The sequence below is a fragment of the Schistocerca piceifrons genome, chromosome 1 (assembly GCF_021461385.2).
Source record: "Schistocerca piceifrons isolate TAMUIC-IGC-003096 chromosome 1, iqSchPice1.1, whole genome shotgun sequence".
Taxonomy (NCBI): Eukaryota; Metazoa; Arthropoda; class Insecta; order Orthoptera; family Acrididae; genus Schistocerca; species Schistocerca piceifrons.
This window is the reverse complement of record NC_060138.1, coordinates 153,572,080-153,597,154: the sequence shown is the minus strand read 5'-3', so window position 1 is coordinate 153,597,154 and position 25,075 is coordinate 153,572,080. Positions and strand designations below refer to the sequence as shown.

Below are 25,075 nucleotides of genomic sequence, written 5' to 3'. Positions count from 1 at the left end.
CTGGTTTTCAGCAAGTCTAAATTTACTATTGTAATCAGCATATTGACAATTAGCACCTGAATGATGATTACCCAATATACGGTCCAAATATAATATTAAGATTAGGCACACTCTACATATACACATTGTGTTTGACTAGCTTTAGGTGGAAGTTAAAAAATCAAAAACTTATAGTTATTAGTAGAAGTGCAGGAAGAGCAGATGGAAGGATTGGAGCTTGCTGTATTTAAAGTTGTACTCATGTATATCAATGCTACAAGGAAACCTCTTCAGCACTTCTAGTTTTTGGAGATTCATGAAGGAAGCAAATGAACTGAACTTTTGAAATTTTACCCAGGACCATTCTAATGTATGTACAACCTGCTGCTTCAGAGAAAGACCTCTGAAATTCTCTCATTTTTAGGGTGTATCTTTGATAGTTTTGAGACAATAAATGACAACTTTTTCTAGCTTATATTGCACTAATGGAGGAACTCGTGTTTGGGATAGTAGTAGTCCTAATTTGTGTCCAGCAATCGTCTCTCATCTCTACAGTGTGAGCTTGTGTTCAGTATCTAATCTTGTTGGTGGGATGTTAAACCTCAGTCTTCCATAATTTTTTGCTCTTGCAGAGTAGATGGCTATAAGGTTGCATGTAACTTCTGCTGTATAGTGGTGTTTTCTTTCAGGGAAACAAAGGTGGCGTGGGTGTTCGACTAGACTTCCACAGTACATCAATTTGTTTTGTGAATTCCCACTTAGCAGCTCATGTTGAGGAATATGAAAGAAGAAATCAGGATTATCATGACATTTGCCAAAGAATGAGTTTTACAAGGTTTCTGCCTCCTAAAGGGATTAAGGATCATGAGTGAGTATTTTTCTGTTGCCTCATGTGAAATCTTTTGTTTATGCACTTGTACCAGTAAGACCGAATAGAATTTATCCTTGTACACAGGTTTCTGTGAATATAATTTATAGGGATTGTCTTTGGTAGAAAGAATTAAATTGGACAGAAGTATTTCTTTATCTCCTTTCTTAAACAAAGCCTTAACTTCAGCATACTTCTGCCATTCAGGAAATGTTGCACTGATAAATTACTCATTACACAGGTAACTTAATGTTACTAAACCTAGAAGCACTCTCTTTAATTAACATTGTTGATGTTTTACTATAACCATTTGAATATTTTGATGTTAAAGATTTTATGGTGGACTTCTACCACTGTAAGGAGGATCATAGTCATGTTGCTGAAGTTACTTGTAGTGACTGGACTGAGACGTTCTGTGCCAGCATTGACTGAACATGATAGCCACATTTTTTCAGTAATAGTTGTGAAATGTTTGGTTCTACTAGTCTTCTTCTGCACTGTATCCCATATTGTCTTTCCTATCTGAAGTGATTTTCTTGTAATGTATTTGCTTTTGATTTCATTATTACTGTCTTTAATATTTTGCAATATGTCTTGCAATGAGCTATAACATCAACATCGGAGCTGTTTGACTTACAAGTTACTGTTTCCTGAGTTACTGTTTCCTTTTCATTTCGCGAGATACTTTTATTCTGTGAGCAATCTGTGGCTTCTTTGTAGACTTTGGTGTAATTTGTGTTAGTATTGGGGGAAACCAGTAATCAAATAAGAGAAGGACTTCATTAATGATTTTTTTTCTTTTTCTTTCATGCCATGAGCATTGTATACGTTATTCCAGTTCATGTTAGTTATTTAGTTTCATGTTCCATGGATCATTTGTTTGATAAATTGTAATGATGTGAAATAAGTCCTTTTATATTAATATCACAATTTATTTTTTACATATACCTTCATGACGATTATTTACAAAGCCAGATGTGAGTTAGTAGTTCCTGCCCATCACATTTTACACATTACAGTCCTACTCCTTTAAGAGATGTCTACATGATGATTGTGGCTGAGCACCACATATTATTCTTAGAGCACATTTTTGGATAATTTTTGTAAAGATGAGTTACCTTAGGTCTAAATGAAAATATGCAAAATATTTCAGCTAACTGATTTGTCTCTCTCCAAGATTTGCAGTGATTTTGACTGTAAAAGTGGCTGAACTAAGTTGCTTTAGGAGTTCCAAAATGTGCACCTTCCAGTTCAATTTTTAACAATATGGACACCTAAGAATGTGAAGTTTCCACTCGATTTACTATTTCCTAACCATATGTTACACTTAACACTGGAGTAGTACCTCTAGATGTGCAGGACTGTATATGTTATGTCTTTTAAAATTGAGGATGATACCATCCACAAAAAAACATAAATAAAATTTTTGAGGAGATTGTTTACCTTTTCTTGTGTTGCTCTATGTATTCTTGGATTGCTTATGGCACTAGTGTCATCTGCAAAAAGAAATAATTCTGCTTGTTGTATATTAGACAGAAGAGCATTTACATGTATGTGGAACAATAATGGATCTAAGATTCAGCCTTGGGAACCCCGTATATGAATTCTCCATGAGTTACGCCCCCTAATTGCATTGGTTGAATTACTGAGTAAAACTTTCTGAATTTTTTTGGTTAGGTATGACGTAATTCGTTGGTTGCCTATACCTCCAATCCCATAAAACTTCAATTATGTAGGAGAATAGTGTGATTCACAGAGACAAATGCTGTAGACAGTTGTTCTTTAACGTTCGTAACATTTGGTGAGTGAACATGTAAATTGCATTCACTGAAATCCAAATTGTGGTTCAGTAAGGCTATTATTGTTGCTCAGCTGAAATACTATTGTGGAGTACATCACCTTCTCAAAAATTTTGAAAAATGTCTGTAGTGAAATGTATTGGTGTTTACTAACAACTCTATCAGGGGCAGCTTCTGAGGTAGTGCCATTGTGCCGTGTTACCACTTGTATGATAAAGAAAGAAAGAGAAATCTATGCAAATTGCACATAAAACATTGTTTTGAAGTATCTGTTATCTGATTTGAATAGGTGCATTCTGGCACGCGCGCTCTCACTGTAGTTTTCTGAAGCTTGGAGCCAACTTAAATTGGCACCTTCTGCCATCGTAAGCACTGTGTAAAAGGTTCGGCCATTTGTTTCTACATGCTTCTTATGGAGGAGATGGAGCCACAGCTAGTTTGACTCTTTATGTTCCTTCCACCAGAGAGCAGTAAAGTAGAAAACTAACAGAAGCACGATCTGTCATCTCGCGATCATGTTAGAATACATCGGGGCACAAATTTTTTGTAATCCAGTATACAATCTGGCTGCAAATTAATGCTAATGCAATGCTAAACACAAATTAATGCTTTATTAAATCAAATAGAGAAATAATACACTTAAATATTGTGCAAATAGCTATATATGATTTTAATATAATTGTGCCCCAAGATTTTGAAACTGAGACATTATTTCAATATTGGTATATTTCACAACAGCAGGCCTGTTGCTACAGAACAGAAAAACTAACATATTCACCACCTGTTTAGCATCTATTTTCCAAACAGTGTAGTATTTCTGTTTATGTTCATTAAGTTTGTGTAATAAGATTCTGTACAAACACATTGTAGTCAATGTGAGGTCAGGTAATTGACCATATATGGCTGTGTGCACAGCGTTATCTGTAAGGGAAAATTCAGTTGACTATGAAAATAGCAAACATGAACAAAATGAGTGAGCTATTAAAAATGCCATTTAGCGAAAGTACTCACAATGAAAAATTTCAGATAAAAAAAAAAACACTAGGTAGGCAACTCCCGTATCTGAATCTGCAGCAGCAAACAAAAAAAATCGATGCCGTATGGTCTATCCAGGAATTTACCAAAAGAACAAATGGATTTGTGGCTGTGAACAAAGCAACACTGTTGTTTTTCTTTCTTGCATGTTATTTGAGGGGAGATGTTCATTGATGTAAGTCTGGAATAACTGATGTTGGGCATATATGGTCGAAAATGAAAGAACATAAAATGTCAAAGTGTCACTTGAATAATGTGCTTAGTCTTTTCATTTCTAGGGAAAACCAACATTCGGCAGAAATTACATTCGCAATATAGACAAACAATTGACAGCCACAACAAACATGTAGAATGAATTGAATTGTAAACTGTATTTGGTTCTGTGGTGCTTTGAAACTGGCTCTCAGGGGCCACGATGAATCCGATGCCTCTCAAAATAAGGGCATTTTTTGTGAGCTAATCAGTTCAGCACGGAACTGGATAAAGACCTTAAAGTTCATCTCGAGATATTTCTAAGACTGTTTAGAATGCATGTTAAAAGTGTACAAAGGTGAAGATCATAAAGAAATAAAACATGCCGATTATATGCAATAATCGAGGATGAAACCACAGATGTGTCTTGCGAGTTTCAATTGGTTGTTGGTTTGTGTTATGTTTTTGAGGGAATCCCTGTTGAAAGACTTTCGAACTTTTTAAATCCAGAAAGTCAGAATGCTCCTACTATAACTGAGAGTATTCTGAAAGAAATTTAACAATTAGTTGGTGATGACCAATCAAAACTAACAGCTGAGAGTTAAGATGGTGTAAACATTGAGTGGCAAGTCAAATGGGATTCAGAAATTAATTAAAAACAAATACCCAAATGTGTATCAGTTCAACCTTAATATGTCTACGGCAGCCTCTGTTAATCACAAAGCCCACATCTCTTTTGCACGTCTTTCGGGTATTTAGATATTTCTTCTTTCTTTTCTAACTCGACTCGTAGATCAAAAGTGTCACATAGCAGTATTCAAAAAAGCTTGCCCCGTGTGTGTGTGTGTGTGTGTGTGTGTGTGTGTGTGTGTGTGTGTGTGTGTGTGTGTGTCACAAGATGTTTTTGAAAACAAGAAAAATTTTATTACTGTTACGGAAGTCATTGAAACAAGTGAGAGTGCAGACATACTTTTTAATGAGCCTCAGAAGAAAACAACTGAACTGACCAGAGCAAAACAAAACACCCAGAACTTTGAAGCGGTAATGCAGAACATCAGAGATTGACTCCATCCTTAACAATATTAGTTCGAAAATGACAAAATGATACCAGCCAAGAAACCATGGATTCTTGATGGGCATAAAAAAAAGATATGCTTTGGAAGTGTGCGATGCCACCCTTTCTGAAATAAAATTACGTTTCCAGTTCACTGGACGCCTAATTATAGCCAACTTATTTGATGTAAATCAGTTTGACAAATACATTACAAATTTTGCAGACGAATGCCCTGAAATTAGACACACATACATTTCTGGAAAAAAGAAAGTTGAAGGGTGAGCTTCAAGTCTTCTATGCTAGGCCTGAATTGAGAACTGTTTATGGCACAGTTCAGTTTCTTTCACTCTAGAATCAGCGAAAGAAATGGAACTGTGTCAGAAACTTTGTGACACATTCGGTGAGACTGTTAGAGTTTAGAAACTGCTGATCAAGACGACTGTCTTGACATTAGAAACTGAATAAACTTTCCTACAAAACACCATGAAAGAAGAATGACTGAGTGCCTTAGGGATGCTATCCTGTGAAAAGTCATTCATGTGTAAAATTGAGGATTTCAATTTGAGAGTGACAGATTTGTTTGCCAACAAGAAGGAGCGACGAATGGATTTCCAATACCATTCCTACTAATTATCTTGAAACTGTCTTCCCAAAGTCATGGAGTTACTGCTTTTGGTGAGTACAATGATTTTAGTTTTAAATGTTGGTAATTTGATTAAATTTGCTTTGCAAAATCCAAATTAACAAGCTCATACTGGCACTCATGTTGTAGGGGACACTTTTCTAGCAGTCAGCCACGAACATAAAATAAATTAGGAGTTCTGGCAGTTGAGGGGAGACGAGCGGAGTGTGGGGATAAGACACGCCTATCTCTCACAGGGGTGGCATTCTACATCCGTGTTCTGTGCTCCTGGGAGGGCAGAACCGATGTAATAATGGACATATCGATCACAGATTCCATCTGGTGTTGTGAGAGTTGTATTTGAACCCTGTGACAGAACAAGATTGCTCTCTGCATTCATTTCAAAATAAGAAAAGGAAACACCAACAAGCATAACTCAAAGCAAAGTGGAGTGCACAAATCATTCAGTAACTGTTAAAGTGCAATTGTTAGCTGACGTTGACAGTATCATTAAGGCTTTAGTTGAGGCCTAATCTCCAGTGGTACCTTAAGCAACCGTACATCCTAACACCTCCTACCTAAGAATGGCACGTAAAAGTGATTGCACATACTCTGTGAGCCTGAAGAATTGTATTGTTGTTGTCATTCTCATACAGACATGCACTCTCTCTGTCTGTGTGTGTGTGTGTGTGTGTGTGTGTGTGTGTTATACAAATGCTTGCTATCATGTTCTCCAGGAACATATCAAAGTCTTATTGTACATAAGAAGGGCACTGTTTAATAAGTGTTTATTTCTGTTTCCTTGTACATTTTGTTTGATATAATATCTTATTAAATATTTAAATATATGCATTATTGACAGAATTACATTCGATGGTTCCAGACTAAGCTTCCCCCCACCCCCCACCCCTTCCCACCACCACCAGTGGAATGCCCCAGCAGCCACCGCTGATCTTTATCACCTTTCTTATATTGGGATTGTTTTACATACATAGTGATGCATTATATTTCAGATAAGACAAGGGTTACTGTAGGGGAGCAAATCGTCAGTACTCTGAGCTTTTATTTTTGAGAGAGCATATAATGTTCGTAAACACAGAATTTTCTTAATTTCGTTCCATTTAAATCAATAGTGAAGGTATACTGTAGTGTAGGTTGTTGTGCTGTCTCTCATTTCACTAAATTTCTGTAGCTATAAGTCTGTTTTCAGAATTACTTATTTCTGACATAATGTGCATGTTCCTCGGTTTTAGTAACTTTCTCCATGATTTTGGATAGTTCTTGCAGTGTGCAGCTACTGCAAGATCTCTACTTTTCCTTATCAAGAGATACATGCCCCTTTTCCTTCCACAAGAAAGTCTCTCTAGTGACAGATGGTTCTTTTCACAAGACTGTTTGATATCCTTTCTGATTAGCTTATGCAGAAAGCTATTTTCAAATAATGATATGAATTTATCATGGAATAGATTAAATTGGTTCATTATAAATTTCGTTCCAGGCATCTCATGTAAACTGTTCTTAAAAATGTTTGTTCTGGAGTCATTAACTATTCTAAGACACTATCTTATTTATCTTAACCAGCTGTGTGTCACACACAGAGAGCATTTGTTATTGGTTATACAGTTATTGACACATGTTGAGCTTCATCAGAGAAAGCCATATGCATTAGGGTCTAGCTGTCTTTATCCACCTGTGTTGGAAAGTTAATTACCGAGAACCAATTGTAGGATCAAAATAAGGAAAATCCTGAAATAATCTGCAGTTCATATTTAGTAATGTTTTATGTTGTTCAGTATTAACATTTAGCAAAGTGAACCGAATGGCATGGTCCTAGAGACCATTGACTACCGATTTTGTAATATAATTTTGTTCATTAAACCTTTTTTAAATATACTATTAATGGTCATGGCATTGAGGTTAGACTGCCTCATTGTCCTTAATCTTTTGTTACAAGAATAAGTATGTGATGTGGGTGTCATACTCAACAGTAACTTTAAACCTTCCAGGATTTCATGAGTTTGCATCTAGGACATAATTCTTCCGCGTACATTTTGGCAGGGAGTCTAGCAGTAACTGCCTAGGTGTATCAATAACTGCTTTGAATGTTAAGTGTGTCTGTTTATCGTATGACATGCAAAAACTATGGAAAATCCAGGATGGGGTGTAACAATTCCATGTAGTGGTGATGTTGAGTCACAGATAGGCATTCAAAAAGACGGTCACAAATAAAGTTTTCGGCCAATAAGGCATTTGTCAAAAATGGACACACACACACACACACACACACACACACACACACACACACACACACAACCTCATACACGTGATTGTAGTCTCAACCAACTGAATCCACTGAGACTCTCTCTCTCTCTCTCTCTCTCTCTCTCTCTCTCTCTCTCTCTCTCTCTCTGTGTGTGTGTGTGTGTGTGTGTGTGTGTGTGTGTGTGTGTGTGTGTGTTTTTTTTTTTTTTTTTTTTTTTTTTTTTTTTTTTTTTTTTTTTTTTTTACAAAGGCCTTATTGGCCAGCTGATAGCTTTTGTTGTGCCTATCTGCCATTCAGCATCTCCGCTATATGGTGAGTAGCAACTTTCCTTTTCGTAATATTGTTACATGCTAAAAGTGTAAGACTTCAGCCTATATTAGGGAGTTCCAGGGAGTTTCAATTCCACATATGGAAGGTAACAGTTGGTAAAATAATAAAACTTACATATCAAAGATGTAATATGGAATATAAATAAAATACAACCAAAAACTGCATCCTCAATTATGTAGTGGTTCATAATCATTATGGATTTGCAGCTTCCCAAGCGGCTCTGTTCATTTTATGCTCAGTATTTGCATAATTTTATCTTTGGCACCCGTTTTAGCTATGGTTGGCACTGTTGTGCCAACTGTTTTGTCTGTATCAAAAGGAAAATTTACTTGAAAAACTATAAAATTATAGCGAGGCAGAAAGCTTAGCCAGTTATTACCCTCAGGGTATGAAACTATAAGTACTGCTTTTTGATTTACAAGCATAGAACAATTTAGCCTAGATTTTGGAACTGTTAGTTCCTTCTCCAGGGGCAGGTTGCTCACACTTAAAGTTAACAGCACCCAGGGATTGTTAACCCCTTGCTGTACCATTTAGTTTGATGAAGTCCATGCCCAAGCAGTTGGAAATGATGTGTGCTAAATGTGCCAGCATGATGCATGGGGCAATCACAGTACAAACAGATTTATTATGTAGCTGTACTCTTTGTCTGTTTCATGCAATACTATTCTTGTGCACATCAACACTAATTTAATTCTTGTCCCCTTTTTATACATATGTTTTTAACACAATACTTCAAAATATAAATTTGTATACATAAACAGTGCTTAGAAACTACAATCCTCTTGGGTGTCTTCAGGTGTGACACCTTCAGAAGGAATGTAATAACACAATGCCTAAAAGTAGATTTGTCAAAAAATCTTTAATTGCAAAAAGAATTGCTGCCCTTGAATGTATTTCTAATAGAAAGAGACAGGGTGTCTTGTATAAAACCAGTACGCCTCATGCCCAAGATTCAAGTAACAATGAACTAACTAGTAAAGAACAGATAATAGTGACATTAAAAACACATGTAGTCATCTAGAATGAAATTTTCACTCTGCAGCATTGTGCACACTGATATGAAACTTTCTGGCAGATTAAAACTGTATGACATACTGAGACTCAAACTCAGGACCTTTGCCTTTCGCGAGCAAGTGCTCTACCATCTGAGCCACCCAAGTACGACTCACGATCTGTCCTTACAGCTTTAATTCCACCAGTATCTCGTCTCCTATCTTCCAAGCTTCACAGAAGCTCTTCTGCATACCTTTCAGAACTAACACCCCTGGCAGAAGGGATATTGTGGAGACATGGCTTAGCCACAGCCTGGGGGATGTTTCCAGAATGAAATTTTCACTGTGCAGTGGAGTGTGTGTTGATATTAAACTTCCTGGCAGGTTCGGACCATGACTCGAACTCAGGACCTTTGCCTTTCACAGGCAAGTGGTCTGCCAACTGGTCTACCCAAACACAACTCACAACCCGTGAAAGGCAGAGGTCCAGAGTTCAAGTCTGTTTGGCATACAGTTTTAATCAGCCAGGAAGTTTCATGTAGTCACTTGTTTATAAGAGATGCTGGAAGTGGTGACTATGACCATCCTGGCATTGCTGACTTGGTGTGATGACATTATCAGCAACACATTGTAACTCTGCAGGCGTGAATTTCACAAGATGTTAAGTCCGGTGACCTTAGAGGCCGGAGACTTCTACTGATAAGTCTGTTTTCAGTGATCACGTTGATGATCTGTACCATACTTTGGTTGGATATGTGAGTGGTTGCTCGATCGGCGTCTCTACATCTATTAATTGTGCATAGAAAGAGTCAAAGATCTCTGGCACTGTTTAAGGTGTAATTGAAAAATATGGGGTCAGTAGTGCACATCCCAGACAATGCACACCTTTTCTGAGTGGAGAGGTTCTTCATGCAGAATATGTGGGTTTGTCCTGTGATCAGGATCTGTAATTATGGGAGATTACATAATCTGATAAATGAAACAAGGCCTCATCTTACATGAAGTAAGCAAGGGGTTCAAGTAACTGCCAGTCACAATAATCAACTCTTTTTTCCTGATCCTCAAATTTCAACTTCCGCACCATACTCACACCACAGGTTTTAATTTTATTTCTTTTAGTACACAATGAAATGATGTACGAGCTACACCTACCTTCTGCAATAACTTCCTTACTGACTTGGGGGAGACTTCTGGTAATGTCCATGCGAAGTCTGCCTATAATTTCAGGGGTCGTCACTGTAGGCGCATGTTACTCTGCACATACTGAATGGTTCCTATAGACCACCATTTCATGTACAGATCTCAAATGTGCTGACCATGGGGAGTTTCCTACCAGGATACTTTGCTTGAAACATTTCTTTACACTCATCGATTGAGCGTGCCTTTATGTAACACTCTACAATAAAAAATATCTGTTCTAATGCAAATTGCTCCCCTTTTTTTATTAGTACTCGTTCCATAGATCATGAATACGACACTTCGTAATGATGTGGAACGTGTCAGGTTAATAAAAGGTGTCTATACAAGATATTACATTACACAAAAATTACATGACCTGGGGTGGGGAAATTACCCACTTACTATATCTGAAAATTCATCTAATGAGTAGAAGGAGTTGCCATTCAGAAATTCTTTTAATTTCCTTTTAAATGCTATATGGCTATCTGTCAGACTTTTGATGCTATTAGGTTAGTGACCAAAGACTTTTGTGGCAGCATAATTTACCCCTTCTGAGCCAAAGTTAGATTTGACCTTGAGTAGTGAAGATCATCATTTCTTCTAGTGTTGTAGCCATGTACACTGCTATTACTGTGAGGCTACAGCTCTTTAAATAAGTGTCTGCAGGATGATCTTGGATGAGTTCCAGCAATTATTGTGATTACACGCTTTTGTGCAATGAACACTCTTTTACTCAATGATGAGTTACCCCAGAACATGATGCCATACAAAAGCAGAGAATGAAAATAGGTGTGGCATGCTAATTTACTGAGATGTATATCGCAAAAATTTGCAATGACCCTAATAGCATAAGTAGCTGAACTCAAACGTTTCAGCAGATCTTCAGTGTGTTTTTTCCATTTCAACCCCTCGTCAATGCATACATCTAGAAATTTTGAATATTCTACCTTAGCTACCAATTTCTGATCGAAGTCCATATTTATTAATGGTGTCATTCCATTTACTGCGTGGAACTGTATATACTGTGTTTTGTCAAAGTTAATTGAGAGCCCATTTGCAGAGAACCACTAATGATTTTCTGAAAAACATCATTTACAATTTCATCAGTTAATTCTTGTCCATTGGCTGTGATAGCTATACTTGTATCATCGGCAAAAAGTACCAGCTTTGCATCTTCGTGAATGTAGAATGGCAAGTCATTAATATATATTAAGAACAGCAGAGGACCCAAGACCGAACCTTTGTGGCACCACATTCTCGATTGTTCCCCAGTTTGAGAAATCACCAGTTTTTTCATATTATGTGAACTGCTTATTTAAAATTTCTGCACTCTTCCAGTTAGGTATGATTTAAACTATTTGAGCGCTGTCCTATTTCTGTAAGAAATTAACAATACAAGCTTTTCACAACAACTGATGCACAAACACATAGTGCACCCAACTTTCTGATAAAATGCAGTGCAACCAATTTTCTGAGACTGTTGCCACTTCACAAGCACTTTGACAAGAGATAATTAACCAATACATGAGGCGTATCAGTTTTGTTTGTGGTACTCTGTGCCTACAACTCTAAAAATTTGTAGTCCTGCAGAGTTTTGAAAGCACTGTGGTAGATGTAAATCACTCCCAACATCGTTTCAATTCGTACTTTGTATTTTATACAAACTTTGCACATCCTTGTTGGGCACAACGAAATTATTAAGAAATATCCAATTTTGCTGTAGTAATTTAATATTCACATCATTATTACAAAATCGTACTTGCTATCGCCTGCATTGCTTGCTATGCCACAACAGAATTCCGGATGATATTTGTCATAAAAGTAACCGAAACACAATGTTTTACAGCACTTAGCCAATTTAATAATAGCTACTGTCTTGCAGGCGCACGGGGTTTTTTAAGAGTGATACCGGAAAACATTGTTCATTTACATTCAAAGAAGTTTCTGTTTCATCCATTTCATATTCGAAAAACCAGGTGCCCTGAATTGATGCAAAATTGATGAGTAGTTTTATGGAATCGTCGCTGGATGTGATTGCTCTGGTGGTCTTCAAACAAATCTGGAGCATTCTGAATTTCCTTCATGACAATTTTAACCTGTCGGTAAAAATATATGTCACATGGCTGGCAAAGTGGAGTTAACTTTGGTGGGATAACTTTTATGGTGCAAGTGCACGATTTCCTCTCATCCACGAAGATGTGATCATATACGGTCAGATCAGTCTGCCCTCCCCATGTATCAATGATGCATAGAAACTTTTCCTGTCCCATGTATGGAAGAATCACAGATCTTAAAAAGTCTTCATACACCAGTTTCATGAACTTCCCTCATTTCGTGCAGGACACAATTAAGTTTTTAAATTTGAGGGTTAATTCATCCACTCTTTTCTGAATATTTGGACCAAATTTTCCCAACAGTTGCTGAATACATAAAAAATCGTACGGGATCACGTTCCCTGACACAGTTAGTGTGTACTTATCTTTTTTAAATCTTTTCTGTGCATGAGAATGGTTCTCGTGCATTTCTCCAATAGGTATCTAATGTAAGTTGGTTGATACTGACTATCCGTTTGATCGGTGTTGATTATGTACTAGAGGTTAAAATTATAAACACGTATTTTCGTATGTGTGCGGAATTCTTCCGCACCTACTAATACGTCTTCCATCATTGCACATTCTTTGCAACTGATAAACTTCGTAATCTTCCTTTGCCTGATTTTATGCTTTTGCTTAAATCATTTGATTCAAGCCAAGCTGGCCACAAAATTAAAGGTATCCGATAAAAATGGAGCAGCAGTGTTCATCATCCATTATATTATTTTCACAAGCCAGTCTCTTTCTTATGATGTATTTGACATAAATTTTGATATGATTTACCTTTTCCAAATTGTCTCACTTCAACAAACCGTTCGCAAGTCTCACGATTGATAGTGTTCCATTTATCATGATGAGTTCCACCTCGTTTCACTTCCTCTTTCCATCGATATAGCATTGATTTTTTATTTAAATGAGAGACACCGGAGGAATGCAAACTCTTTAGGCTCCATTTCAGATGAGGTACTGCAAGAGCGGCTGCTCGTACTTTGTAGGATGGAGGCACATAATCTGCTGGTTCATGTGCGAATTCGTTGGCAATGAAATTGCCATCTCCCTCTACTCCCATATATTACAAAATAAACAGGTTTATGTTATGTGGATTCCCCTGCAAGAAAGAGAACATCTACCCAAAACTGAAACTTAACCGCCTCATATTTGTGTACTTTGTCTTCTTCGTTGATGTTTATTAATTCATCGTCATCAATGATCCGTCTCTCGGCCAACAGGTCTTGTATTGCGATGCATATCTCATTGCCAATTGCAATTGAATTAGGAGAGATCGTGCTGGGCGGTGTATTTGTTAGAAGATTTAAATCTAATTCAGTGTATTTGATGGCGTTAGTGATTTCGCCTCTGAAGTGTTAATTCAACTCCTCTACCTCTGATGTATCTTCTTGTGGCTGCACATCTGTAGACACACTTGGGCCGTCCATTTCACTGTAGTCTCTGAACACGCACTGCATTAACAACGCGTTACGCGCGACAAACGTTGAAGACAAATGCAAACTATTGGTTCAGGAGCTAGGTCACCACCATTTGTTTGACCATGGTGATACATATTCATAACACTGAGGACTGTCCATGTGAACTCTGCATATTATGAAATTGTATCACCGTAGCCAAATAAAGGCGGTGATGGGGCTGCACTCTCACAATACACAGAGTTCGCATGAGAAGTCTGCACGGATAGTCCGTTTTCTGTTTGATCGAACCTACACAATTTAAACTTCTTAGTAATTTCACACAATTATACTGTTTGTTGATATTCTGTAAAATAAAATGGAAAAATATTAAATTATTCTGATGTTAGAAAAAGCAAAAACACGGAAATGACCCCAACACGATACCTCCAGTGTGATAGCTGTAGACCTTAACTGCTGCCGCACGCTCACTTGGTTGGAATATGGCTAAAGTTATGTGTATTACAATGCACAGTGAGCTTTAAGATCAATTTTCTCGGAAACCAAGGCCCCTCGCTAGAAAAAGCGCTTAGCATCATACTCGGAGCATGTCCCTCTAAAACATGTCAAAGATGCCTCAAAATCCGTTATTTACTCTTCTGATGGTCCCCTTGTTAGTGTTTGTGGAGTAACTGGTGATTCTAAGTTTCCTTTAGAAGTGGGAGCTGTACTTAACAGAGGGTGTGAAGAAGAGACAGTATGGGAGATTTCATTGTGGGCAAAATCTGTGGGTTGCGTAGAGGAGAGGAAAACCTGGGAGAGGTTGTTGATTTAGATATTAAGGAATTCACTGATGTAGCAGATATGTAGATGCCAAAGCTGTAACTTATTATAATAAATGAAAGATAAAATTATTTTTACGGATGAAATGACCCAATTTCAGAGACTTTACTGGTCTCACACAGATACAGATTTCATGTATGTAGACTGAAGTGGTGAGTGAAAACCTATACCAAGGCCAGGAATCGAACCCGGCCTCCTGCTTACTAGGCTTCTGTTTAAGTACCTGCACCTGGGTCTCAGGCTGGATCTCCGATTGATGCTGAGATGCTGTTTCAGAACATGGAGAGCCTCAGCAATTCTGTTTGTGTGTAAGGGGGAATTTCAAGTAGACTGGGGCAGCTGTGAAACTTTAGCTCAAGGAGGGAGGCTTGCCAGGGTAATCCATGCAGTTGTGTGGACCACTGTGCCAAGGTTGCTTAGCGGCTAACTCACCTGGCTAGTAACCAGAAGACCTGGGTTTGATTCCTGGCGTTTGTACAGGCTTTCACTCGCTGCGTCAGTCTGTATACGTAAACAGTTATTTTTGTTTATGTTTTGATCAGATATTCAAGCAATTTCCCAAACATTTTGCAAATTCTCATCTTTTGGTTATTTGTGCTTGGAAAAATTTAAGCAACAAACAGAAGCTCAAATAAAACTTTTGAATGATGCTACCTGTACATTAAAATATGATTTGGGATGAGAATACCTGAGCCATTTTAAGATGTTTATGAGGTATAATCTATATCAGATTTTCTTTTGTACTTGCAGTCAAATTTTTTGGCTTGGAGATTTAAATTACCGAATAACAGATCTAGATCCGAAGATTGTGAAGGATTGTATTGATAAAAATAATTTAGAGACCATTATTGAATTTGACCAGCTACGGCAACAACACAAGAACAAAAATGTTTTTGTAGGCTACCAAGAAGGGTCACTCACTTTCCGACCAACTTATAAATATGACCCAGGATCAGACAACTGGGATTCAAGGTAATGCTGTAAATGTTATTTCCTTTTTAACATACTAAATTTGTGTATAATTTGAAATATAAGTTTTTATGTGCATTAGAGTATTTGATTAAGTGTCTTACCAAATAAATATGGCAAAACTTGACAATTGTGCCAGTTCTTCCTGCTTATAATGTTTGAAGTGCACTTCAATAATGATTACTACAACAATTGGGTGAAGGAGCGTAAATGTCATTGAGGTGCAGACTTTAAATTTTGGATTAATGTAGAAGTGTTTGTAGCAGGCAAATTATGGTTGAGTATTGACAATGTGTTGCACTACATATTAAAACTGTAATCATCCCACAGTGTTCCCATCTTCAGTTTTGATTATTCAGATATCATCTTCGTATATCTCTTCCAATTTTTAGGGTATTTGTTTGGCAATCATTTTACATCTGATTATAGTTCTTACTTTGTATCTTTGGGTTACCTTTTCTACAGTATTCAATTATAATCTGAAGATAACCTGGTAACTTGATAATAAAATTGCTACAGTTCACATTTGCACTGTTTTCCTAATTTTTAACGTTGTACATTTTATTCACAGTGAAAAAAATAGAGCACCAGCATGGTGTGATAGAATACTGTGGAAAGGTGATGGTATCAAACAGTTAGCTTACAGAAGTCATCCAGAACTCAAAATTAGTGATCATAAGCCAGTTAGTGCATTATTTGATTCACAGGTAAGGCTTGCTCATCTCATTTCATTAGTTGAAGTCCTATTTCTTGGTTGCCAGTTCATACCAAGTGTAGTTTGTTGTAAATTAACTTTTGTTTTTTAGACAGACATTTGTATGCATTGTTACTGTAATCTCATTATATTGATTTCCATTGTAGATTTAATGTGTATGAGTGTGAACAGTCATCTACTGCATTCCTTTGGAAGTGTACATGAAATTCAGCTGTCACTTTCAGGTGTTGGTTTTAATTGCTTTTTGGCAGTGTTTGGATGGATACTGCAACATACACAAATTGCTGATTGTTTACACTAATGCCCCCTTTCACCCACCACTATCCCTGAGAGTAAGCATCTCTCCATCTCTCATGAGATGCTGGCTCATGTTACAACATGCTATTTGATCCATTCACTGGCAGTTCTGGAAATGTTAGTTGCAACTGTGAAGGAAGTCATAACATGTCCCAGGAATGGACTGTTGAATGGGAATTTCTTAAGGCTCCCTTATTTTGAAGAATTTTAAGTACACGCTGTGTTTAGGTCCAGAAACAATTTGAATTTTCTGAGGGTGCTTCATAATTAAAAGATTCTGTTCTGACTTCGCCTGAACCATGTTGGGCTGATGGCTTTCTCAGAAGTTTGGGCTTAGTGTGTGTGCTATCATTGATCCTACCCTAGACCCAAAGACAGCACTGCTTTTGTGGCTATTCTTCGGAGTTGTGGTTTATTTTTGGGGCCAAAGTATTACTTTCATCATTTCTTTACTCTTGTGTAAGAGGCAGTTCAAAAAAATTGAGAAATATTTATGCTGTTTGGCCATATAGCTGAATTCAAAGCTTTGGTTCCTAATAAAACAGAAACCTGTGACATCTTTGACTGCAAACAGTTATTTTCATCCATTTAATTATGCAAATGACTCAGCATCTTACTGCAAGAATGATTCACATTTTTCCATGTTCACAAGCTTTAATGGAAGAAAAGATTAAATTAATGAACTTCATGTGTTCGTTGTTTATCAAGCAGTATGTTTTTTACAAGTAAAACAAGTTTAAAATAAACATTTGTACTGTGACTATCAAAACATTTCCATTGTGTAACATGTTTATACTTACAAGAAATGATATTATTCTCTCGGACAAGAAAAAGTGACAACTTTGGAGTTACTAAGTTGATCTGTGTCAGTGATCATCACTTGAGTATACTCGTTCTTGCAGACAGACCAACATACATTTAAAGGATATGGTGCTTTGTGAAGGGGTAAGTGAAGTATGCTAACCATGGAAAACAACCTTCTTTATGTCAATGTTCAACACTTTGGAGACCAAGCCCCGAGCATAGCTTAGTCCACAACTTCGTCATAGAAAGACCAAACCCTAGAATAGGTAAAGCTGTGATTTTCTTCATGTGCGAGCCACTTCTAACTCAAAAGCTAGACATGTTTTGTAGGAGAACCATGTATGGACATCACACTACCTGTACCTTGACTGTTGCTGTCTCCTGTTATTCTCCAGAATTATTTCGAAAGAGACATCAGTGAATGTAACAGCTGCTTTCACAAATGGCTGAGCCAATATGATCACAGTGATACAATTTTGTGTGTGTGCTTATTAGGTTTCACAGTTTGCTGTAATTCTGCTACAAATACATCATGTTTGTTGGGTGAGCAAGAAATTTTGGAAGCTCAAGAGGAAGAAACTGCTCAATAACTCACCTCTCACTTTTTTCCTGTGGGAATAATTATACTCTGTCATCTTTAAAATATGTAATCTATAAAAGTATTAAGTTAAATATGGAAAATAAATCTTGTTCTTTTTCTTTTAGTATGTATTAATCTTGAAGATACATCAGTTACATACGTGTCACTAATGCTTTAAATAATGGCATAAATGATGGATCACCTTAGCCTGATAGTCTTCTAAGTGGCCCATCTCCAAAGTTTTAAGTGATACTGAAAAAGACCAGCAGAGGGGAGTTTCAAACAGGCAAAAATCTCAGCTTGTCTGTAAAGTTAGGAAATGACCATATATTATAGATTACAAGAGTACCTCAGATGTTGTGTTTGTTTCTTTTAAGTTTGACTTTATATTTGGTATGATAAAGGTTGAAGTAAACTTTCATTCATGTCCGTTAAGGAAGATTATGGAACATTTGCGGACACACGTCAGAAGGTGGTCTGATGATGAGTTCCTTGTAGTTTGTGGGGAGTCATTTTGCAAATGATTTTTTCAAGAGGGGACAAGAAAAGTAAGAGATTTACTATTTCTACTAGACAATTATACTCGCTACCAACCTAAATAAAATAAAATTAATGTCCTACTCTTGTACATTGAACGTTATTTAAGTAATCACCATGTGAATTACCATTAGGCTTATAGAACTGCAAAAGAGAGTATATTCAGGTACAAAATTTTTATAATCTTATTATAAACCCCAAACAATGTGGCTAAAAATTAGTCTTATTTTAACTTTACGGGTGTTTGTGATGGGATTCAGTTAATGAGGAGCAGTGGTGAAATGCTGATGTGGTTGCAAAAGCAAACATTGGAGTCGAGAAGCTCCTGAATCACCAGAAATTTAGTTAAAAGCATTAAGGACCATAGATAGCATGATATCTTTTTTAATTTATATGTCTCATCATTTGCAAAGAGATTTGCAAATTTCGGCAAAAATAGATGATACCTTCTCAGGTCCCTAAGTGTGGGAGTTTCCTCCCCCCACCCTTGAGCGTGATGTTTAGCTACTCAGACTCTGCAAGGAATTGAAAGGTTTACAGAAACATTTAATTACATTTGCAGACAAGAAGAACGGAGAATCACCTACTTTTGTAGAAATGATTAAGGATTCCTATCTCATAGCTCATTCAGATGGAAAAAAGAAGTGGGCACGACTTTCCCAATTGTTAAATACTAAAAACGACAACAGGTCACCTTCATTGGCGTTGATCAGAAAAATACATGAAGAAGAAAGATCACTGAAGCCTACTCAAATGGAAACTGCCGGGAGAAAAAGGTCATATGAAGAAATTGACCAATGCTTTGACACTCATTGGCTTTGTTGATTTAAAACAAATTATTCAACATACACCAGCAAAACAGGGATACTGGTGACAATTGTAAAATGTCATGTATCATCGCTCAGCAATGATATGTAACAACAACAGCAGTAGCAGCAGCAGCAAAATTTACAGCAAGTCTCAAGGAACTTTGCACTTCTGTACTTCTGGTTTTTGCTAAATGCAAGATAAGCGATGAAAATTGTGTTTCCATATTAACATCCGCTGCAGAAGCTTATTTGTGGGAGGCTGAAAAACTAGTAATACATTGTACCTTTCTTCAGAGTCTCTGAAAAAATTAGGCAAATGACACAGAAAAAGCTACAAATTTAATCTTAGTGACTGCCAAGAATCAGTGTAGCAATAGGATGCCCCCAGCTCTCTCAGCTGTTGAAAAGGTTTACAAACTGGTAATAATGATTTTTCACAGCTAGGGACAGTTGCTGGGAATGGCTACATACAGTAATTACGTAAAGGTTGCGGACTCAGTCTTTAACAAACTTTTGAACTGTTGAGAGCCGGCCACTGTGGCCGAGCAGTTCTAGGCACTTCAGCCGGGAACCACACTGCTGCTACAGTCACAGGTTCGAATCCTGTCTCGGGCATGGATGTGTGTGATGCCCTTATGTTAGTCAGGTTTAAGTAGTTCTAAGTCAAGGGGACTGATGACCTCAGATGTTAAGTCCCATAGTGCTCAGAGCCATTTGAACTGTTGAGAGTATAAATGGCAAAATTAAAGCACTTTGCTCTGATGAGATAGCAAACAGTTTTTTATCTGAAAAAATGTAGGAAAACAGTTTGGTTGTGATCTGTCGTACCTTACCTATTGTCGTATGTTGTCATTTTGTGGAGCTACTCAGACTCAATGATAGTTTAACTTCTGGCCCAGACATGATGATTTTCAAAAGATGTAAACATACCTGAATGACACTAAAGAAGATTTATGTAACTAGTAGCGAGCCAGTGCCTGTCAGTGTCAAGTTTCAAGACACAAAAGAATTAAAGACATTACTGCCAATGGGCATTGATTTATATCATTTGTGTTGGACTGGAATTTCAACCCAGGTCTCCTGCTTACTAAGCAGATACGCTGACCACTACGCCATCTGGACATAGTGCTCACAACAGCCGCGCAGACTACCTTGGCACGCCTTCTGTCATATGTCACGTCTACCATTGTTGGTTTCTTGAACACTGCCTTGTAAACCTGAGACTTTTACTAAACATTTTGTGCACATATGGTTTAGTGACCATGATGTCATCATAGTGACTATGGTTATGAAAGTTGATAAATCAGTCAAGAGGGCTAGGAGAGTGTTTCTGCTAGAAAGAGCAGATAAGCAGTTGTTAGCATCTCACTTAGACAATGTACTGCAATCATGAAGTTCCAGAATGATGGCCATAGGGGAATTGTGGGCAAAGCTTAAACAGATTATAAATCATGCTATGGGCAGCAAGGGTAAACTACAGCCGTAATTTTTCCCGAGGGCATGCAGCTTTACTGTATGATTAAATGATGATGGCGTCCTCTTGGGTAAAATATTCTGGAGGTAAAATAGTCCCCCATTCGGATCTCCGGGCGGGGACTCCTCAGGAGGACATCATTATCAGGAGAAAGAAAACTGGCATTCTATGGATCGGAGTGTGGAATGTCAGATCCCTTAATTGGGCAGGTAGATTAGAAAATTTAAAAAGGGAAATGGATAGGTTAAAGTTAGATATAGTGGGAATTAGTGAAGTTCGGTGGCAGGAGAAACAAGACTTTTGGTCAGGTGAATACAGGGTTATAAATACAAAATCAAATAGGGGTAATGCAGGATTAGGTTTAATAATGAATAGGAAAATAGGAATGCGGGTAAGCTACTACAAACAGCATAGTGAACGCATTATTGTGGCCAAGATAGACACAAAGCCTATGCCTACTAGATTAGTACAAGTTTATATGCCAACTAGCTCTACAGATGAAGAAATTGATGGAATGTATGATGAGATAAAAGAAATTATTCAGGTAGTGAAGGGAGACGAAAATTTAATACTCATGGGTGACTGGAATTCGAGAGTAGGAAAAGGGAGTGATGGAAACATAGTAGGTGAATACAGATTGGGGGTAAAAAATGAAAGAGGAAGCTGTCTGGTAGAATTTTGCACAGAGCGTAAATTAATCATAGCTAACACTTGGTTCAAGAATCATGAAAGAAGGTTGTATACATGGAAGCACCCTGGAGATACTAAAAGGTATCAGATAGATTATATAATGGTAAGACAGAGATTTAGGAACCAGGTTTTAAATTGTAAGACATTTCCAGGGGCAGATGTGGACTCTGCCCACAATCTATTGGTTATGAACTGTAGATTAAAACTGAAGAAACTGCAAAAAGGTGGGAATTTAAGGAGATGGGACCTGGATAAACTGACTAAACCAGAGGTTGTAGAGAGTTTCAGGGAGAACATAAGGGAACAATTGACAGGAATGGGGGAAAGAAATACAGTAGAAGAAGAATGGGTAGCTTTGAGGGATGAAGTAGTGAAGGCAGCGGAAGATCTAGCAGAGAACCCATAAAAATTCTGTTTGTATATAAAATTGCTAAGTGGGTTTAAGTCTTCCACGCAGTCACTCACTGACCAGTCTGGTTCGGCAGTAGAAGATAGCAAAAGGAAGGCAGAAGTTTTAAATTCCACATTTAAGAAATCATTCATGCAGGAGAAACAGAAATGTACCACTGTTTGACCATCACAGTGTCCCGGATGGTTGATGTAATAATAAGTGTCCTTGTGATAGAGAAACAACTGGCAGAGTTGAAAAGAAATAAGTTGCCAGGTCCGGATGAAATCCCAGTTCGGTTTTACAAAGAGTACTCCACAGCATTTGCCCATTACCTAGTTTACATATATTGTGAATCTGTCAACCAGTGCAAAGTGCCAAGTGACTGGAAAAAAATGCAGGTGACTCCTGTAATAAAAAGAGTAGAAGAATAGATGTGCAAAATTACAGACCAATATCCTTAACATTGGTATGCTGCAGAATTCGGAGTTCAAATATAATAAATTTTCTACACACCGTAAAGCTTATGTCCACGAATCAACACGGCCTTAGAAAGCATCGTTCATGCAAAACCCATCTAGCTCTTTTCTCACATGATATACTGTGAACTATGGATGAAGAGCAATAGGCTGATTCCACATTTCTAGATTTCTGAAAAGCATTAGACACTGTACACCACTGCAGACTGTTAACAAAGGAACTTTCATATGGAATAGGCTCCCAGATATGTGATTGGCTCAAAGACATCTTAAGTAATAGAACCCAGTATGTTGTCCTTGACAGCAACAGGGTTACATCAGCAAGGCCACAGGGAGTTGTGATAGGACTGTCGCTGTTTCTCTATATACATAAATGATCTGGCAGACAGGCTGGGCAGCAATCTGCAGTTGTTTGCTGACGATACCGTGCTGTATGTGGAGGTATCAAAGATAAATGACTGTAGGTTGATACGAGATGACCTAGACAACATTTCTGTTGGTTTGATGAATGGTAGCTGGCTCTTTAATGTAGAAAAATGTAAGTTGATGTGGATGAATAGGAAAAACAAACCTGTAATGTTTCGGATACAGCATTAGTAGTGTCATGCTGTACACAGTCACATTGTTTTTGGCGTAACATTGAGAAGTGCCATGAAATGGAATGAGCATGTGAGGATTGTGGTAGGCAAGGCAAATGTTGGACTTTGGTTTACTGGGAAAATTTTAGGGAAGTGTGATTCATCTTAAAGAATGCAGCATATAGGACACTAGTGCAACCTATTCTTGAGTACTGCTAGAGTTAAGGCATCCGCATCAGGTTGAATTGAAAGAAGTCACTGAAGCAATTCAGAGGTGAGCTGCTAGATTTGTTACCGATAGGTTCGATCAGCATGCAGCTGCTATGGATATGCTTCGGAAGCTCAAATGGGAATCACTGGAAGAAGACATTTATTTCGAAGAACATTATTTAGGGAATGTAGAGAACTGACATTTGAAGCTGACTGCAGAATGATCCTACTGCCAGCAACATGCATTACACTAGGGACCACGAAGATAAGATACTAGAAATTAAGGATTATACGGAGGCATATAGACAGTAGTTTTTGCCTCACTGAGCGAGTGGAACAAGAGGGGAAATGACTAACTGTGGTACAGGGTACCCTCTACCCCATACGACTTGTGGAGGATGTAGATGTAGGTCTTAGTGACCATTTTACCCAGCACTTAAAGGAAGGTACTAAATTCAGTTACAGACAGTTTGCACTGGAGGGGAAATGACAAATCCAATTACTGCAATCACACATAAATTTTGTGCGTATTTAATGAGTTGGAAAACTTTACATGCAAATTTCCCCTATAAAATATGCATATGGTGAAATGTAGTACACATAGCTGGCACCTTCAGCTGCAACACTGACTTCAGTATGGCTGAATGTGGAGTTAGACTGAATCGGATCACAAATATAGGTACATAATGCCATGCTACTTCAACTCAGTGCCAGAGTTCATCAGTCATAGTGGATGGTGAGTGGTGGCATGCTAGTCTCTTGGCAACCCGTGACTAATGTTCGCAGTGTATAAGACCAGGAGAATGTGCTGGTCAGGACAACAGTCACACATCCTGTATCAAGGTATGTCAAGAGAGCAAAGGCAACTTGTGGTCTTACATTATTATGTTAAAAAATAAATTCATGGAGACTTGAAGACGGGGCACAACTGCTGGCCCAACATGTCAGAAATGTAAGACCTATTGTGCAAATTACTGACTCTGCAAACTAGAAGTGATAATCTTGTGGAACAAGCAGCACACTATACCATCTTGCCAGGTGCTGGGCTCATATTACAATAACAAATGCAATTTGCATTCTCGTTGGTGTCTCTGTGCACGAATTATGTCTGTCATGATACTGTATGCAGGATTTTGCTCTTATAAGAAAGACAGTGTGATTAACTCTTGCCCAGTGTTGTTGTTGGGCACACCACTATTGGCACATCTCTCTGCTGTCCTGTCAATGGAAGTTGGAGTGAAGGTAATCATGCTATAGCTAGTGGTGCACTGGACTTTGTAGCACTGTCAATGTGGAATCTTGTCTTACTGCAAACAAGTCCATTTCTCAACTCAAGGTTGTGTGGCTGGTTACCTTTTTTCTGTCTTCTATAGCACCTCTGTAGCAGGATTACGCATCTAGTTCCACTTATATTTGAACACTGGATTTTTCTTACCAGCCACTGCACTTTGTTGATGCATTTATTCTTGACTACAACTCAAGACATATGAAATGCAGGTTTTTCCAGGTTTCATATTTATGTACTATTTAGTAATTTGAGCAACATATAGTATTTTCTTGAGAATATATTTTATTCAATATATATTTTTATACCGTACTTTGAAGTGGTCATTCCACTCAACCCCTTCCTGCACTGTTTCATACATAAGTGGCCACCAAAACACTTTGCTCCTCTGGTATTCTTTTTACTGCCAACTTAAGTCACAGTGTGGCACCACCACAGATATCACTTTTCAGGGGAGTTTATTTTGAAAGAGACATATCCAAATTCACAAAACCAGCTAATTACAAAAATTGAAATATTGATGACGGTAAAGATATAACAAGATGTGTGATGTACCTGTGTGTTTCTGCACAACAGAGCAAAGAGTGTTTCCGACCTCTCAAGCA

General features: G+C 37.7%; 1 protein-coding gene across 3 annotated transcripts in view; it reads left to right on the top strand.

Annotated features, from left to right (window-relative positions):
* Nucleotides 1–25,075, top strand: part of LOC124784021 (inositol polyphosphate 5-phosphatase OCRL) — a 95,583-nt gene that overhangs the window by 22,332 nt on the left and 48,176 nt on the right. For all 3 annotated transcript variants that reach the window (XM_047254066.1, XM_047254067.1, XM_047254068.1), the window contains 3 exons: nucleotides 669–847; nucleotides 15,406–15,627; nucleotides 16,196–16,331. In XM_047254066.1, coding sequence (XP_047110022.1) covers nucleotides 669–847; nucleotides 15,406–15,627; nucleotides 16,196–16,331 — 537 coding nt within the window. The remainder of the gene's footprint in view (nucleotides 1–668; nucleotides 848–15,405; nucleotides 15,628–16,195; nucleotides 16,332–25,075) is intronic.